The following is a 17,913-nucleotide window of genomic DNA, read 5'->3' on the forward strand; positions in this document are numbered from 1 at the left end:
ACTTTAGAACATTAGCAGAACAGATTTTATGGGCATTAGTCTCCCGATGACTCCTAGGGTGAACACACAGGTTAGCATGAGAGCAAATCCATTAGTTCCACACGTAAACAACAACAGCTGGAATCAGAGACTTGGTGGAAATATGACACATGCGCTTGCCCTGAAAAAATGCACCTCTGGATAATTGAATAAACAGGGCCTGGGAACGCGTCCATGGTCTCATTTTTAAATGCCGAGGGCGGCAGGATCTTTCCGCCGGACTGCGTTTTACAGCTCGTGTCTGGGGGCCAAGCGGACACGGTTATGCATACGTGTGACCCCACGAGCGAGACCGTACCCAGGGTGGCCCACTCACTCGCCCACCGTCCACAGGCTTCTGGATCCTGGCCCAGTCAGGGTTGGGCTTGTGCTTCCCCCACACAGCCTAACCAATGTGCAGACTACTGTACAACCACTACTTCCTGAACAGGTAGTCTGAACACTGGGGAGGCGGCATGGGCTGCCCTGGCTTGCGAGTGATTCTCTCATGAAGGTCAGGGTTCGTCAGAGTTCAAAACACAACCTCTGAAAGCTGCACGCCCATCTCCCTCCCCCACAAGAGCAGATTAGGACATCTTTTGGAGCTTAGGGAATGACCACCCATCCCACTGCAGGACCCGCCAAAGGGTATCCCCTAGCCAGGACTAGGTTAGCATGGGGACTGCGGGGAAGGGGGTGGCTGGTGGAGCAGCTATCGCCAGCGCTTCCAGCTGATAATGGCACAGCCCGAGAAGACTGGGCGCCTGGAATCATAAAACGGGAGACAAGGCTGATGGCTGAAGCGATGGGCAGCGGATAGGGCCGCTTCAACACACACACGTATCCCCTCTCTTCTCGCGCCTCCTGCCGTGAACCCTGCGTTCCACACACACTCACAGACCCCGAAACCTCCGAGACTCACCAGGCGCATTCCGTCCCATCCCGCAAACCCACTGGCCCACAGAGAGGTCCACTAAATCACAGAGGCAGAGCCACGCATCTCATCTTACAAAAAGACTGTACATTGAGGACATAAAAATAAATGTTTAAAACTGATTTACCAAAATTGATTAAATGAAACCCCTCAATCAAGATGATCTCTGAAGATATGAGCTCTTATTTTCCTGTCTACTATTGAAATAAAGCTCAGTCTGTTTTTAACTAAGACTAGGATGTCTCAGATTAACATTAGTCACATACACGCTTGTTCTGACAAGAGTACTTAAGAGCAAATACAAACACACACACACACACACACACACCCTGTGGTTGGCTGTCCCACTTCAGAGAGACATAAAGGGGGTTCCCCCTGTGTTGGAGATGGCAGCTGGTCTCCATCCCACTGAGCGCAGTGCTGCTGTTGCCCCTGGCGACCTTCACGGAGAGGCCAAACAGCAGTTCCTGAAAGTCATCCCCCAAGTCCTCCTGCTTTTCCCTGCCGGCTCTTGCAAGATGTGCGTGTGGGGAGATTCGTCCACGGTCCTGGCCCTCTGCTCCATCACCTGTGTCAGACCCCTGTACCAGTGGGGCCTGTGAAATTAAACAAGGAGAACGGTGACCATACCTGGCTGTCCCTGTGGTCCTGATGTGGTCGAGGTGCTGTGCTGTGGATCTCCTTCCCACCCACCGGTGATGCTCCATCTCGCCCGATCCTTTGCTCTCACTCGCTCACAAGTAGAGGTAGAGAGAGGGGGAGGTGTCTGAAAGGGGAGAGTCGGTGGACTGGGGAGGGATGAACGGGGTCATGCGATGGTAGGGTTGTGTGCGGCAAAACAGAAAAAGTAATTCCCCCATGCCCCCCCATCCCCCCACCCCCGACGACACCGTACCTCCAAGTTAGGTGAGAGTCCTGCTGGGGGGAGATTTCTGACAATAAATTAACATTGTCCTCAGCTTTTGAGAAACAGCCCATGATCAGTGTGATTATGCTGGTCCCAGTGCGGTCCACTGGAAGGCACCCATGGGTTGGAGCCTGGGAGACTGTCGCCGGCATCCCTTCCACAGAGCGAAGCTGCGACTCGCCGGATTGACGTGGCAGGGTTCCGTTAACTAGCTTTGCCCCGTCACAGAGGGAAAGAAAGAGGGAGAGAGAGAGGAGGCGGAGCCTTATTTTCTTCCATCTGGGTTTCTGTTTTCTTTCCTCCACCCTCCCGTACGCTTTTAGAGAGGCAGCAGGAAGTGGAAGGTCAGAGGTCAACGGGAAGCGAGATGCGTTCATTTTGCCGCTCGAGGGGTGTGTGTACGTTGGGTCAGGGTTGTCGGCGAGGAGCAGCCGCTGTTGGGTCAGCGCTGAGAGGGCGAGGGTTTACTCACTAGTGGAGTGTTTGTAGTACTCCGTAGTGTGTGGGAGGTGGGCTTTTCTTGGGGTGGAGGTGGGGTTGGGTGGTGGGGGTGTCAGGGCGGGGGTGGGGGGTTGGCTTGAAAAGCACCACAGCTTTGTAGCCCGCAGAGGAATGTCGGAGTTTCTTGGCACGCAGGGTAGTTTGTAGTAACTCCAGATGTGTGGACCCTGTGGTCTCCTGACTTTCACTCGTGTGTTTTTCCTTCTGAGGCCGATTTCCTCTCCCTGACTGGCAGCGCCAGAATAAAGAGGTCTTTATCCCGACGGACAAACCCCCCACACAAGGACAGAGGTGCTTGGGTCTGGAGCTGCCAACAGAGAACCTCACCCTCAGACCAGAAGAACTAGGCTGTGGTTTAGGTGACAGAGCACTGGATGGACTGCGCAGATCAATCGGGTGGTTCAAGTGGTCAAACTTAAGAGCAACTGGTTGATTATTGATAACTGATCTCTTTTGTAATCCCCACACGGCAGTTCGATCTGCAGCAGAACATCATCTTACAAAAAAGCACAATCTGGAATCTGAAGAGAGGAGCATGGAACTGGGGGGAAAAGATGGGGATGGATGTGGGTTATTTCTTGTGAGTTTGCTGCTAATTTTAGACCCCGGAACATGTGGTCCTCAGCCACGGTTCACGCCCTGCGTGGGACATTTGAATGTGTTCCTTGTGCAGAACGTCTCGTCCTGGGTTACTGAGGACAAAAGGCAGGACGTAAACAAACGTGCGTTAGAAGGCTGCAGAAAAAGACACTGCGTCCGGTTCTGTGGTGTGATGCAATGTGCAACGCAACATCGGAGTGGAGGAAAGTTAATGCCGCAAGTCTGGGAAATTAGAACTCCCAAATAAAGAGCCTGAGCAGACAGGAGGGCGGTATAAATGGCCTCTTGGAGACCACTCGTGGTTTTCATGGTAGGGAAGGTTGTGAAAGGAGAAGTCATTGTCTGCCGTTGCCTTCTTTGTCCTTAGTGCCGCATGTCTATGGTACGTTGGAGGAAAGCCATGTGAACGTGGGGAGAACATATAAACCCTGAGCACACTGAGCTGAATTCAAACCTGGATCTGAAACTCCAGCCCAGGAGAGTTGAAGCACCAGCTCTGCCTGGTGTGTGTTTCAGGTTGAGGGCCTGCTAGTGAACTTTGGGGGGGTCTGCTGACTGGGCTCTCCAGACTCCATCTGGAAGCACAGTGGACCTGTTGAGACACCAAAGCAGATGGACCAGGTGTTTTAGAAGGTAAAAGGGAGAAGCAGGTAGATAGAAATTCATTTGGGAAACAGCCAGGCTTTGGAGGGGGATTTAGCTCAGGGGGGATAAGAAACATCAGGTTAATCACTCCCAAAGCTACGTTTTTCCCAGTATGATATTTCAGGCACATGGGATCTCACCACACGTGTTCTGTGGAGGAACTCCTCTATATGGTTAAATTTCCCTATGAAGCCATAGACTTTGCTGCACCAAAAATCTTCTCATGGCACCAACTTACTGTCAAAGCAAAGATACGTGATGGGAACGTTGGCTGCTGTGTCTGTGGGAGGAGAGCCTAAAAGTGTTTGGGGTTTGGCATCTCTCCATCCAAGCTTCTGACACTGGGAGAGCGAGCTGTGGCCCAAACCTCACCATCCATCCGGACTCTACCACGAACTTTGTGGGGAAGCGGCAGGAAGCAAAAGGTCAAAAGTCATCATGAAGAATAATGAGATTGTATCTTATGCATGCTGTGTGTGCAAACATCAGGACCCTTCTGCGCTGGCAACTCTAAGGGTGGTTATGAACCATAAGTGTCCTTCAGACACCCAGGAAGTGTTCAAGGACTCAGGTCCACCTGAAATACCCCAATAAAAAGAAAACATATACTGTGTGGCTCTTAACACTAATCTCGAGAGACTTGAACCTTCACAATCACAGCTCTGCACTTGATCTTCAGCAGAAGGTTTCTTTTGCGAAGGACTCGGTTTCTTTTCTTAGCAGAAGATCTCGTAAACTTGACATGGATGTACCAGCACATCGCCATTATGATTTACTATGGGCCACAAATAGTACGCATTAATCCAGGGTAATTTTTTCACACCGATGGCCACCTGTGAGGTTCTTGTTCTTTTCCCAATTTCTGGGTGGTTTGAGATTTTTCTCTTATTTACAGCTCACGAAGAGTCGGAGAATGAATCTTTTGCGGTTGAACGGCATCCAGTAAGACGTTGCGTTGTGAAATATTGAGTGCAGACCTTGTTCGGGGCAGAAATCCAGACACTTCACCAAGACGGATAACATGTCGGTTCGGTAAATTGCTGAACGTTTGGCCGCTCCAGTTCTCAGCAGCTCGGTTTGCCTGTGAAGGAGAAACGTTCAGAAATATGACCTCTCGTAAGAATATGTTAGGGTTAGGGTGGGGGGGGGGGTGGTTCTGAAATTGCTGTTGGCCCCCAGCCTGAGGCACAGCCTTTTGGGTAATGAGGGGCTAGGGGTGGTGTTATTGCTCCCAGATGCAGCCTGCAATGGGGGCCGCCTTTGAAGCACCCCCCGCTCCCCCAGCCCCCTTCGTTACACCGCGATGTATGCACCGAAGCGGAGGTGCTCTTAAAGGCACAGTCCACGTTTATCCCCAAGAATAAACCATGGGCACACGGCTGTGGTCAGTAGACATCAGCAGGTGGCGTAGTGATTAGTGCTGCTCAAAGGACCCAGGTTTGAATCCCACCCCCTGGCGTAGTACCCTTGATCAAAGTATTTACCCTGAACCGATACAGTAAAAATGATCCTTCTGTGTAAAACGGTAAATCATTATAAATTGCTTTGGTGAAAAGTGTCAGGTAAATGTAGAACAACTCAGTGCATATAATTGAAAAATGAAACAAAACATTTGTGGGCATCAAGGTGGTTGAGCCTGTGATCCAACAAGGCTGATCTTTGAGCTCCGCTTTCGCATTGGCTTCATGCACGTCCGTGTGTGTTTGAGCGTGTCCGTGCACCGGTGCGTGTTCCCAACGACGGGGGAGGTGCAGGCGTACTGCCCAAGTGTGTTTATAAATGCAAGCGGAGCTTCGCCTGACTTCCCCAGTCGTATCGGCTGTAACAAAAACAAAGGAGTGGATGGCTTCTGCAGGCCGCCTTTAGGGGCGGGGCCTCGGCTCACTGTGTATTGAGAGCTGGAGCTCTCTTTAGACGGGGGTTTGAAGCTCTGATGGTTTACATGCAGTCGTTTGACAGTTAAAAAGGGCCCTTTACCCCGACAGGTCCCAAGATGTATCTGTACACCCCACAAGACGACCCTTGTTATCAGCCCCCCTCCTCCAGTCCTGATGGCCCTGCCTCCCTGACCACACAGCATGGTGCTCTCCCCCCAGTCCCAGTAACGGACTGGTATTTTTCTTAACACTTTTGTTGTGATGACATGTAAACTTTCTAAAAGCTTGTAAACCTCTGTGTGTGTGTGTGTGTGTGTGTGTGTGTGTGTGTGTGTGTGTGTGTCTTGGAATTTCTTTCCTGCTTCCTCTACCCCCGTCGTTCCTCTTTCCTTCACTTTCCTTCCTCTTTCCTTCATGTTCCAGATCATCGTCATCACCCCGTCCGTGTCTGCACTAAGCTTTTGGCAGCTACCTACAGCTGGGTCGCTCCCCCCCGTGCGCGCTGGTGTCGCGATCGGGAAGTCCAAAGGAGACAGTGATGTCATGAGCTGGACTGCACTGCAGCAGCTTGTTTAGTCTCCAGTTGGGACACCTGGCATTTTCCTCTCTGTTACACTGAGCTGACCTGGCTACTGTGGACAGAAGGCACAATGGCCAGAAGGTTGTAGGTTCAAACTTGTTTGAGTTGATGAGTGGGGGTGCTATTGGACAGTGGCTTTCACCCCCCTTTCTCTCATAGCCAGGTTGGAGTTCCTGAGAGCAGAGCAGGTGCTTTGGTGCTTAAACATCTCACCATAAGGTTATGCGTTTAAGTCCTCAACAGGAAATGTTTCAGTGCCCCCCCCCACAGCCAGCTGTATTAATAGAGTAAGATTCCCAGACTGACTAACGAGAATTTCCCAGCCCGTCAAGTCGGCACCCCAGGTGGAAACTGGTGGAAACTGGTTTTTTAGTGTCAGCGCTTTGTAACACGGGGAGGCTGGGCCACAGTGCACTTTTATTGGGATGTGCTCTGTCTGTCACATCTCTCTGTCGGCCATCCGGGTCCCGATCTGCGGACTCTGACTGCGTGCGGATTCCCGGCCGCTTTAAAGCTGGATCCACGGTCAAACGCGACTCGCCCGCCTTGGGTTTTATTTTAGTTACGCGGCTTTTAATCAGTTCCAGGCAACGCTGTGGGTTGTCGTAAAACAGGGCTTTGGTGTCCCCCCCTTGCTTTCCGCACTCGCCCACGTCTTCCATCTCCTGCCCTCTAATTTTCTACGTGACCTGTGCTGTGCGCCCTCTGCAGGAGAAGGAGAAGAAATACATGCTGCAGGTGGACAACTTGAAGCTGAGGGATGTGGAGAAGGGCTTCATGTCCAGCAAGCACATCTTCGCCCTGTTCAACACCGAGCAAAGGTGAACCTCTGGCCTCTGGCCCCCCTCATCGCATGTGCAATACATCGTAGTCCGTGTATGCAGCGTATACTTTACAAACGGGGGCGCGGTGGCGCAGCGGCGCAGCGGTTTTGGCCGGGTCCTGCTCTCAGGTGGGTCTGGGGTTCAAGTCCCGCTGGGGGTGTCTTGCGATGGACTGGCGTCCCGCCCTGGGTGTGTCCTGTCCCCCTCCAGCGTTGCACCCAGTGTTGCCGGGTTAGGGTCAGGTTCACCACGACCCCACTTGGGACAAGCGGTTTCAGCCAGTGTGTGTACTTTACAAACGGCATATATACACAGTGAATCAAGAACACATTTATATATATATATATATGTTAAAACCTGAAGTGTGAACTTAGAATATATGTTGCTCAGTTCAAATTATTATGATTTTATGTGAATGTATTGTACTAATTTAATTGATAACCTGTGATGGACTGTACCCTAACTAGCCTAAGGCCTTATGCTTCCGGGATAGACTCCGGACCACCACAACCCTGGCTTACCAAAATGAGTGAGAAAGTCAGTAAAACTTGAAATGTGTAGCTAATGCTGTAATATGGTAATATTGGCGAAACATCCGTTCTACTTGCTTTACTGATAAAATCTATAAGGCACATATTATATGTAATGTATATACACAGTATATATGGTAAAGTATGGTACACATTCGAAAAGCACCTTAAAGGGATCTCGGTGGAGGAAATGGGAGCTGAAGGCTGGGAATCCCACAGCCTGGCCGTGAGCTACACCAAGCGGCCCCCATCCACCCCTACATACACACCTGACCGCACAACTGGCTTTCACCCTCAGGAATGTGTACAAGGACTACCGGCAGCTGGAGCTGGCCTGCGAGACGCAGGAGGAGGTGGACGGCTGGAAGGCGTCATTTCTGCGGGCCGGCGTATACCCAGAACGCATCACGGTAATGTCCTGTGTGCCACATGGGTCGCGTGCGTCCGTAGAACACGCCCTGTACCCATAATAGCAGAAACACTTGTGAATACACTTCCTCTTAAAGGACATTTATGTGACTGTATAATTTTCACCACGTTTTTCTGTCTGTACAGGGCAGTAATGCATAACATCACGTACACATAATCACAATGCACTTTTTTTCTCTTCTTATACGCTGACTGCCGTGACAGGAGAAGGAAAAGGTAAGTGTTTTCTTTCACCATCTCTCCCCCTGGTGATCGTTCCCTTGGTGCTCCCCGAATCCTCATGGGAATTCGTTTGCTGTTCCGAATGGCAGGGAACGATTCCCGGGGACGGAACGCGCACTGCACACACACAGCACACACAGTGAGGTGTCGTCCAGCCTATTGTATAGATGTGAGGAAAGGATCATATTACAGTAGAAATATGCATATTTATTATCAGTTTATTTTCCGTTATTATTTTTATAATTTTCCAATAAGGTGGCGTTTATGAATTATTTTTCATTTGATTTTTTTGTTCTACATTGTAAGAAATGTGCATCACAAAAATATATTGTTATTGTTATTAATGTATACCAGTTATGCAGCATTATTCTGGTATTGCCAAATTAATATGCATGTATGGATGAGTGACCCTTTGTAAGTAGTGTACCTAGCAGTGTAAGTCACCGCGGTGAATAAGATGTGTGGGTTCATAACACTACATAGTATCCATTGGAAGTCACTTTGGAGAAAAGTGTCTGCTAAAAAAATAAATGTAACTTTAATATAACAGGAAATAATTTTTTTATTCATTTACATTCAGTATTTGGTGTTCTGTGCAACTTTTTCCTTTCATTTTTCAAAATAATGGCATTAGCAGGTGTGATAATTTCATCGATAATTTAGTGGTAAATATAATCAACAAGACAACAGTTCTACTTTAATACTACAATCAAAAATACTTAAGCTTGAAGGCCAAAGAACCGCACCATGCTTGACAGTATGGGACAGTCTAGTAAAATGTGAGTGCTGCAAGAAAAATTGTGATTTAAAAACGCATTAATTGGCAGCTGCCCTTCCAAAATATTATTAGAAAACTACAGATGCAGGTTTCCACAGCTGTCATTTTTAAAACAAATTGGCTTAAGTTATAAACCACTGATTATGGGGGACATGGTGGTGCAGCAGGTTTGGCCTGTGCCTGCTCTCTGGTGGGTCTGGGGTTCAAGACCTGCTTGGGGTGCCCTGCGGTGGACTGACATCCCGTCCTGGATATGTCCCTTGCATCCTGTGTTGCCGGGTTAGGCTCCGGCTTGCTGCGACCCCGCTTGGGACGAGCCGTGTGTGTGTATGTGTGTGTGTGTGTGTGTGTGTGTGTGTGTTTTATTTACCACTGCAAAGCAGTGCATGTTATGCATCTGGAATTCACTGAACATTCTGGAACAGCAACACATGTGTGATGTTGGAGTGCTGCTAGAGCCCCAACAGGAACAGTTACCTGCGAACTAAATTCACATTCCCCATATTCAACCCCCAATTTGGAACAATGTGAACACAACATAAGCACCATTTTTCTAGGAGGGGCTCCTTAGCTTTCATCACATCCTAAAAGGTTTCCCTGGTCTAGAAAAGGTTAAGATCCTCCGTTTTAGATCAAGAAGATCACAAAGAAAACTCAAGATGGACCGATATCATGACTCGGCTATGCATGTTTGGATAAGCGCTGCTTTGTGGTTCCCCACCGAACTCGGTGCCCCTAATTAGCCCCGAACCTGCGTTCTGACCTTTTTAACCGTATTTTTTATTCACCACTATGAATCAAGGACCTGGAAACAGTTCCAGTGCAGAAGACATTTGTAATGCAGACACTTTTATTGCCGCGGAGGCGCTGGGCCCTGATTTCAGGAAGCTGTGTAAATGATACTCAATGGGAGGACTTGGTAACTCAGCGAAGAGGGAGGTGGACTTTGCTGTTCTGGTCAGAATGACTGAGATCCAGACTTTACCTTATTTTACTCAAGGTGCTGAGGACTCACTTGAGACATTTAGGAGTAGCATCTCTGTGTAAAAACCCTCGAAGGAACTGAGCGCATGTGTGTGAGTGTAAGCACTGTGTATATACCATGTTATACATGATATATACATCTGTCAGTTAGACTTACCGCTTTCGAAATATGCAAACATTTTCCAGTGCATTGTTTTTTTTTTGTTTTGCGTTTAATTGCATTTTCTTCACTTGCCTGGTCTCCACCGTTTCCGTTTGTTGCGCTGTGAACAAGATCTGTTGTACCTGCTCATAGATGACAGTAAAGAGCACCCACACAGCACACAAGTTTGAGACCAAGTTAATTCACCTCACTTCCACAGTGTTTACAACTCCTGCATGGTATTCCCAAGTGTCGGCAATAAGTAATAAAGTGGTGAATGTCGCATAAATTTATGGGGTGGATTTGTCAATATTTTGCCCTGAGCAGTAATTTTAGGAGACTACATAAGTCATTTCAATATTTCATTTTAATGTCTTTTGAATGCATATCCCCAGCTACCCACTGTAGCTAAATCCAAGACTTTTACAAAACTTAACCTGTAAATATATTAATAAAGGTACATCTGTACTATTAGGCTTTTATTGATTGTGACTTTAGTGGTTAGTTTGGCTTTACGAACAAATCAGTTTACAGCCTTTTGTTCCAGCTGTGTTCATACGCTAAGGAGCCGGTGTATGTGTAGTATGTGATTAATCAGTCTGTAAGTGTACATAGTTTAGATGTTTATACATACGTTTCATTTGGACTTGGGTGGATTTGTTTGGGTCAGGAAGGCGACTGTGGGTTCTTTGTCAGCAAGTTGTGGTTTTGAAGTTTGCCCTTTTTTGGGCCCGATGGGATAAACTGCTGACGGTTCGAGAGAGACACAAAGCCTGGAGTACTATATATAGCAGTGATCATGCTGCTCAGGAAGATTAGGTCATCACAAATGTAGTCTTTCGACAGTGTTGTGGGAAATGTCATTTTGTGTCAGTTGTCTGGTCTTTATTTGCTAGTTTCTCTTGCTTTTACTCCTTATTGCTGTGCCCCCCCCCCCCCCCAAGGTGGGGACAGGGGACATGACAATGTGGACATTGAAAAAAGTCAAAGACGTTGACTTTTTTTGTTTGAGTCCTCCCTGACCCAAAGAAATTCACCCAAGTCCAAAGACTTTGACTTTTTTCAGTGTCCGCAAGTGACCTTGGCTTGCTCCTCACCCATGTTGCCTCACCCCTTTTTAATTTCACCACACCTGTCTCTTTCTTGGCTATTCATCTCCTCCCTGTTGCCCCATCCATCTTCCATCTTTCCTTCGCTCCTTTTTCATATTTTCCCACCCACTCAAACATTGCCACACCCACCTCCAACCTTCTTTGGCCCTTTCAACCCAACAGAATGACACCGGGGATGAGAATGGCTCCGATGGGTTCATGCACTCCATGGATCCCCAGCTGGAGCGGCAGGTTGAGACCATCCGTAACCTGGTGGACTCGTACATGGCCATCGTCAACAAGACCGTGCGTGATCTCATGCCCAAGACCATCATGCACCTCATGATCAACAATGTGAGTGGAGCCCTGTGCTGACCCCCCTCCCCTGTGTGGGGTTTCAAATCTACAGGCACCTCCTAGATACCCAGGAAGACATCTGGTTGGTGCTACTGCTACCGTTTGAAGTAATGACAGTGTGAGGGTGAATATCAAGGAACATGGGACCATACACAATTTGTGGTTTCCTACTGCTGTGGTTAAATTTATTGGCACTCCTGTAATTTGGATCATATTGCTTAAAATAAAGACATAGCGGAATACAAATGTGCTCCTCATTTTAGTAATTCACTGACAAAACTAAAACAGATTAACAGAAAAAAAAATATTTCAAAGCTTAACATTTTTCTGCAGGAAGGAGGGCTTGGACAGAATTATTGGCATCCAACACTCAGGACTTAGTTGCCAAGCTTTAAGAAGTTATAGCACTTATTCTAAGCATCACTTAGATTGCTGCATCATTCCATGGGCTTTCTGGATTTATGATTGGGATCTGGCATAACTATGTATTTCAGATAAAATAAGTAATCCAAAATAAAGTGTTTGGTTGTAATATTCTTCTTAGCTTCGAAGGAGTTTGTTATCATATCACAGGCTGCAGTCATACAGACGCATACTCTTTACTTGAACCTCAGCTCATCTCTGTCTACGATCTGTTACCCCCCCACAGACGAAAGAGTTCATTAACTCGGAGCTGCTGGCCTGTTTGTACTCGTGCGGCGACCAGAACGCGCTCATGGAGGAATCGGCAGAGCAGGCACAGCACCGTGACGAGATGCTACGCATGTACCACGCCCTGCGGGAGGCGCTCAGCATCATTGGCGACATAAGCACCTCGACCATCTCCACTTCCCTGCCCCCGCCCGTCGACGACTCCTGGCTGCAGGTGCAGGGGGGTCCGTCCGGCCGCAGGTACATCAGGCTCAGCAGCCACCAGTGGGACAGTGTGAAAGGTCTATGGGCTGTTTCTAGTGTGTCTGGTGTGATGGCTCCCCCTGCTGGAAGAGGGAGGAACTTCTCATCTTAGTGACACCAACAAGGGTTTTGCTAGTGGAACACTGATGAAATTTGTGCATACATTGACAAATTTATATTTACATTTACTAATTTAGCTGATGTCTTTCTCCAAAGCAGCTTTCAATGCTAAGTTACTGACAGCAACCCATTTATACAGCTGGGTATTTTTTTACTGAAGCAATTCAGGGTAAGTACCCTGCTGAATGATAGTACAACATAAGGTGGGAGTTGAACCTGTGACCACCAATGGCAAAGACAGCAACTCTAACTTCTGTCAAACTTGTGTTTAATGAAGACATAAAAGCATCCACTTTGAATAGTTAAAATTTCAGGCAAATAAGTAGAGTGGGTAATCCAGATGAAAATACCAGCTATGAATAATGAATAAAGGTAATGATGAGTGTTTTGCCCCCTCCAGGTCTCCAGCGACCAGCCCCACTCCGCAGCGTAGGGCTCCACCAGGGCCTCCTGCTCGGCCTGGGTCCCGAGGCTCTGCCCCTGGTCCTCCTCCTGCTGGGGGGCCGCCGGTCCCCTCCCGTCCTGGAGCCTCCCCAGACCCCTTCGGAGGACCACCCCCGCAGGTCCCTTCTCGACCGAACCGTGCACCTCCCGGCGTACCCAGGTCAGTCATTTGAAACGATACAAAATGTAGGCGTGGCCTGCTGTGCCAGCCTCTGCCGAACGGACAGCGGTCTCCGTCCCTTATGAAGCAGTGGAGCTTAACTCACCCCTTTAAACAGTGTGTCAGTGGAGTCCTTAGGGTCATGGCCCACTCTAAGAGGTATAAATGAAGTCCCGTCTAGTCATGGTTCAAAGCCCATCCCCTGCCAATCTGTGCTCATGAGACCTCCCTCCCGTGCTGTCTCTTGTCTGAGACGAGCTTTTGGGAAACAGTATGAGGCACAGCCACGATTCCTCCCTCATCACTCATTTGTTATATAACCTCATATGTTGATGCACCTTGCTAAATGACCCCTGGCTCACACACCACTCTCTATACCTGCATGTTCCCCATGTACTGTATTGTAGCACTTTGGGGACCAAAGAAGGTAGTGTTGACCAAGATTATCAGTTATATACTCTATGGAGTAAATTAATACATAGTCAAAACTTTGAGTACACCTGGGTAAGGATCTGGGCAGAAGAGCGAAAGTAAAGCAACGCACAAGTGTTTTGCGTATTTGGAATCTCCTGCAGAACTACTGGGAGGAAATGGCGTCCCATTTCTGGATCAAAATTGTGCGCTAAATGTTTTCAGACACCAAACTAGTTTCCAGCAAGTGTACTCACATTTTTGACCCATGCTATCCATAAGGGGTGCAGGGGTGCGGCAGGCTTGGCCCGTGCACGCTGCGTAGCGGGTCTGGGGTTCGAGTCCTGCAAACTGTGTTGCCAGGTAGGCTCCGGTTTGCTGCAACCCCACTCGGGACAAGCAGATGTAGATATGGCTTTACATTACTCTTACCTGTAGAAGGTTGATAGGTTAGTGATTAGCTTCAAAATATGATAGACCCCATTTGGCAGACATAATAAAGAGCTTTTAAAAGCTACTGCTTTTCTGCTGTGCATTTCAGAAGTCAACAGATCTTACTCAAAATCAATTATGCCATTAGCACCATCACAAGAGTCCCCCACGTGATATCATGCAGAGAACTTTGTCCCCTCCGGCATATTATTGTTACCCCAGTTTTTCAGTGCATTGGGGTTACAAAGAAATAGAAGATCATTCATTTTTGAGCTGCTGAACAACAGGATGCAACAGAATTAGGAACAATGAAGCTCATCACACCACATGAAGGACATTTCATCACCCCCGTCCCACACACGTCCTTTCATATTTTCATTTATTCATTTAATTGACGCTTTTCTCCAAAAAGACTCAAATAAGACACAGTGATTTACTCATTCATACAGGTTGGTAATTTTTACTGGAGCAGTTTAGGGTAAGTGCCTTGATCAGGGTTACTACAGCAGGAGGTGGGATTCCACCCTGCGACCCTCAAGTTGAGAAGTGGCGCCTCCAACCCTTTACTCCACACCAGCATGGCAGCTCTCATCCATCCATCCATCGAACCCGTCGTCTTTGCCTGTTGGCCCATTGCTTTGATTCCCACCCTTGGAGAAAACTGGCTGTGTTTCCGTGTTTCCATAATGACAGAGCTCTTTACAAGTAGAGCGAGTAGAAGGCACAGAGTATTGCCAGGTGATCAATACACTGAAACAAAAAGACAGATGGAGAGAGTAACTTTATAAACTTCTTTTCCTTCCACGCTTCTGTGCTTCGGAGGCTGCTGTGTGTTGCCTGTGATTGTGACATAACTGAACTGTGCTGAGTGGTTGGGGAGGTGGCTTCTAGCGGAAGAGACACGAACGCACATGCTACTGCACCCAAACCGCGAAAATCATTTCCAAAGAGGAAAAAAAAATTGCATATCAAAATTTTCCTAATATGCGCTAAACTTAATATCAAGATCAAATTAGAATCTTGGGCGCTCAGACCCCCCCCCCCCCCCTTGGTATCCAGGAAATTATGAAGAAGATGGGAGAGTGCACAGGAGCTTACCGAAATGGGTTTTTAATTTGCATGACACGGATGCGTTTCGGCCGAATGCCTTCATCAGCGTCAGGAAATTGTTTTGACGCATACTGCAATATGAACAACAAATAAGACAGCTGAAGCTGATGAAGGCATTCGGCCGAAACGCATCCGTGTCGTGCAAATTAAAAACCCATTTCGGTAAGCTCCTCTGCACTCTCCCGTTCCCTTCTTCAGAACTTTGTTGGGTGCTCATTGCAAGAAATCGAGAAAAAAAAAAAAAATACAATCTCGCCAAGAATGCAGCATTGACCTGTTGTGAGTTTCTCTGCTGTTTCTTTTTGGTCGTTGCACCCCCCCAACCTCTAACACCCACTGCACTCCTCCTCAAATTCCCTCCTATTGATTATGGTTATTTTTTCAGAATTACAATCAGTGACCAATGAGGACTAACGCTAAGGGTATGTCCGGTGTTGTCATCGAGTAGCTGCCATTTCACATCATCTCTCTGCATGACCCCCACTTCCACTCATCTCTTTAGACCCCTCTCCTAACCCCGCACTTGGACCTGCTCCCCTAGATCTGCCCTCAATCCCACCTTCGCGTAACACAACAATCACAGCCCTTCACAAACACCATGGTTCTGATGATGTACTAACAGGCCTGGTGTGTATAGACCGGTTTCAAAATGCTTGTCGAGTGGGTGATGTTTGTGAGAATCTAGAACCCTGAGCCAATGCAAATTTTTCAAGATTACATCACACACACACACACACACACACACACACACAGAGCCAGGTCGGGGCTCTTACTAAACACCAGTTATTCCAGGCCACCACTTGTTTAAATAGTCTCATACCCTGACTCTGCTTGTGAGAAGTTGAGTGCAAGTGCATCTTTCTGTTGAATCCTTTACTGTCTTTAGGGATTAGATGAACTGCATTTTCAACGGATTAGGAAAACAAAGCGGATTACATCTGCAGGACACATTTCTTGTCTAGTTCTATGAAAATTTTGAGAACTGCACTCACTATACAGTTTGGGGGCAAAAGTTTTGGCACCCCTAGTTACATGACATGTCTTGTTGATTTAGTAACTGAAAGGAAGTTAGAACTTCTGCAGATCAGACGCACAGTCAGTGAAGTTCTGAGACTGGATCAGGCTATGGGTTTTGTCCCTCAGCTGGAGCACCTGGCAACTTGTCTAAGGTCCTCAGTGCAGAGGGAAACGGTGATTGACGGCCAGTAACGATCACTGAAATCCACAGGAAATGAGTCGACAATGAGGATGCGTTGCTAGGAGTTAGCAGTAAAGGTGACTCGCTTTGTGTAATGGAAAAATTACAGCTGACATTACTGTTGTCTGTTGAACTCCAAGGGCTGCCCAGCTACCATCATGCAATTCTGTATGAATGTGCGTGTGTGTGTCAATGAGTCTGTGTCCTACATACAAGTGTGAATTTGTCCCAAGTGTGTCCTTGACAGCATCCTGTCTTCTCTGTCTCTTTGTCTGTGTGTCTGTCCTTCTGTCTGTCTCCCCCTGCAGCCGCAGGGCCCCCTCCTCACCGACTCGACCCAACAGACCGACCGAGTCCTCCCTTTTAGACCTTTAACCCCTGGGGTCCGCTCAGGACACTGTCCCCAGGGCCAAGGCGCACCATGGACGTAACCCTCTCCCTAACCCCACTTGGTTCCCTCTTCCTCTGCCTCCTGTGAACTGTTCCACTGCACTTACCACAACACACACACACACACGTGTCTGACAGCACAATAAATCCACTAAGTAAAATAAAACAATGAAAAACGGTAATAATGATAGTAATGGTTTTACATAGTTGAGTGTTTTAGTCTAAGAACTACTGTTTCCTTTTCCTCCTCTTTAGGCTTATTCAGGTCAGAGTGTTTGGATCTTTTTTGGTAGATGTAGACACTCGTTGTAGCTTTATTTCCAAATATCCATGTATTGGGGGGGGGAATCAATAGCAAACCTACAAGCAGCTTGTAGCCTTGACACACCGGTCTGTTGTTCGTGCACACAGCCGTGCAGATGGTGCGAGTGTGTACCAGCACTGTAGTTGTATTGTATTCTATGCACGCACGTGGGCGCGCGCACACACACATACAGGCTCGCTCTGCTCGTAGTTTTTCGTTCTGGGAAGGAAAAGAAAGATTTAGCCTGGGTGCCCACCTCCGTTTTCTCCACCACTCCTCTATGATTTAGCGCCATGGCTGTTTGCTGTTACGCTTTACTTTCTCTTTTGTTTTACTCCTGGACTGATGTGCCTTCTTTCCACACTCTTTGGTTTTGGAGACCAGATGCGTTATCCACGGAGATGGGCTGGGGAGCGGGATAACTGCATCTTTGAGACTCACCATTCTCGTTTTATCTCTCCGCTCAGATCCTGAAATTGTCCCTGGAAGCAGTGGCCAGGAAACGCGTTCCTCTGACCATGGTCTCCTTGCCGTGTAAAGACAGCAGTGACCAACCCCGGTTCCCGGGGCACTGCAATCCAGCAGCTTTTAATGAGTACAGTTTAATTAGATCTTCATGTATACCTGGAACACCAGGTAACCTGCTATTCGTGTTTTTACATCAAGGAATGAAATATGATTGAAAAGCTAAAGAATAAAGTTATACGTTGCAGCCAGAGAAGAGCAGGGCTGGACTTGGCCGTGCAGAGATCCATCACTGGGCTCTGAAGGCTGTTGGAGCAGAATGTTGGAATTAGAAGCATAAGCAATAATTGAAAACAAGAAGACCCTTGTTCACACTTAGCTCTATGCACAGCTGGGGAAAATGCACATTTTCAGCATTTTTTTGGACATTCCATTTCCTGGCCAGGTTGTTTCTGGGGATTCTGCCCTATTATTCCTGTATCTTATGTTAACATTTGCTTGTTTCTGGTTTAAATTTTTTTTTCCCCATCCCCCCCCCCCCACTTTTCCCCCCTTTTCCCTCACAG

The 17,913-nt window shown here is 47.7% G+C and overlaps 1 protein-coding gene across 10 annotated transcripts in view; it reads left to right on the plus strand.

Annotated features, from left to right (window-relative positions):
- dnm1a (dynamin 1a) overlaps positions 1-17,913 on the plus strand; it is a 67,954-nt gene that overhangs the window by 49,394 nt on the left and 647 nt on the right. For 2 of the 10 annotated variants that reach the window (XM_029252721.1, XM_029252729.1), the window contains exons 16-22: positions 6,774-6,883; positions 7,715-7,826; positions 8,050-8,061; positions 11,246-11,416; positions 12,069-12,310; positions 12,834-13,037; positions 16,497-17,907. In XM_029252721.1, coding sequence (XP_029108554.1) covers positions 6,774-6,883; positions 7,715-7,826; positions 8,050-8,061; positions 11,246-11,416; positions 12,069-12,310; positions 12,834-13,037; positions 16,497-16,563 — 918 coding nt within the window. In that variant the 3' untranslated portion in view covers positions 16,564-17,907. Of the gene's footprint in view, positions 1-6,773; positions 6,884-7,714; positions 7,827-8,049; positions 8,062-11,245; positions 11,417-12,068; positions 12,311-12,833; positions 13,038-15,375; positions 17,908-17,913 lie in introns of those variants that run through there. The other 8 variants (XM_029252723.1, XM_029252722.1, XM_029252726.1 and 5 more) reach the window with 7 other exon arrangements.

Source organism: Scleropages formosus, chromosome 6 (assembly GCF_900964775.1).
Source record: "Scleropages formosus chromosome 6, fSclFor1.1, whole genome shotgun sequence".
NCBI classification, from domain to species: Eukaryota; Metazoa; Chordata; class Actinopteri; order Osteoglossiformes; family Osteoglossidae; genus Scleropages; species Scleropages formosus.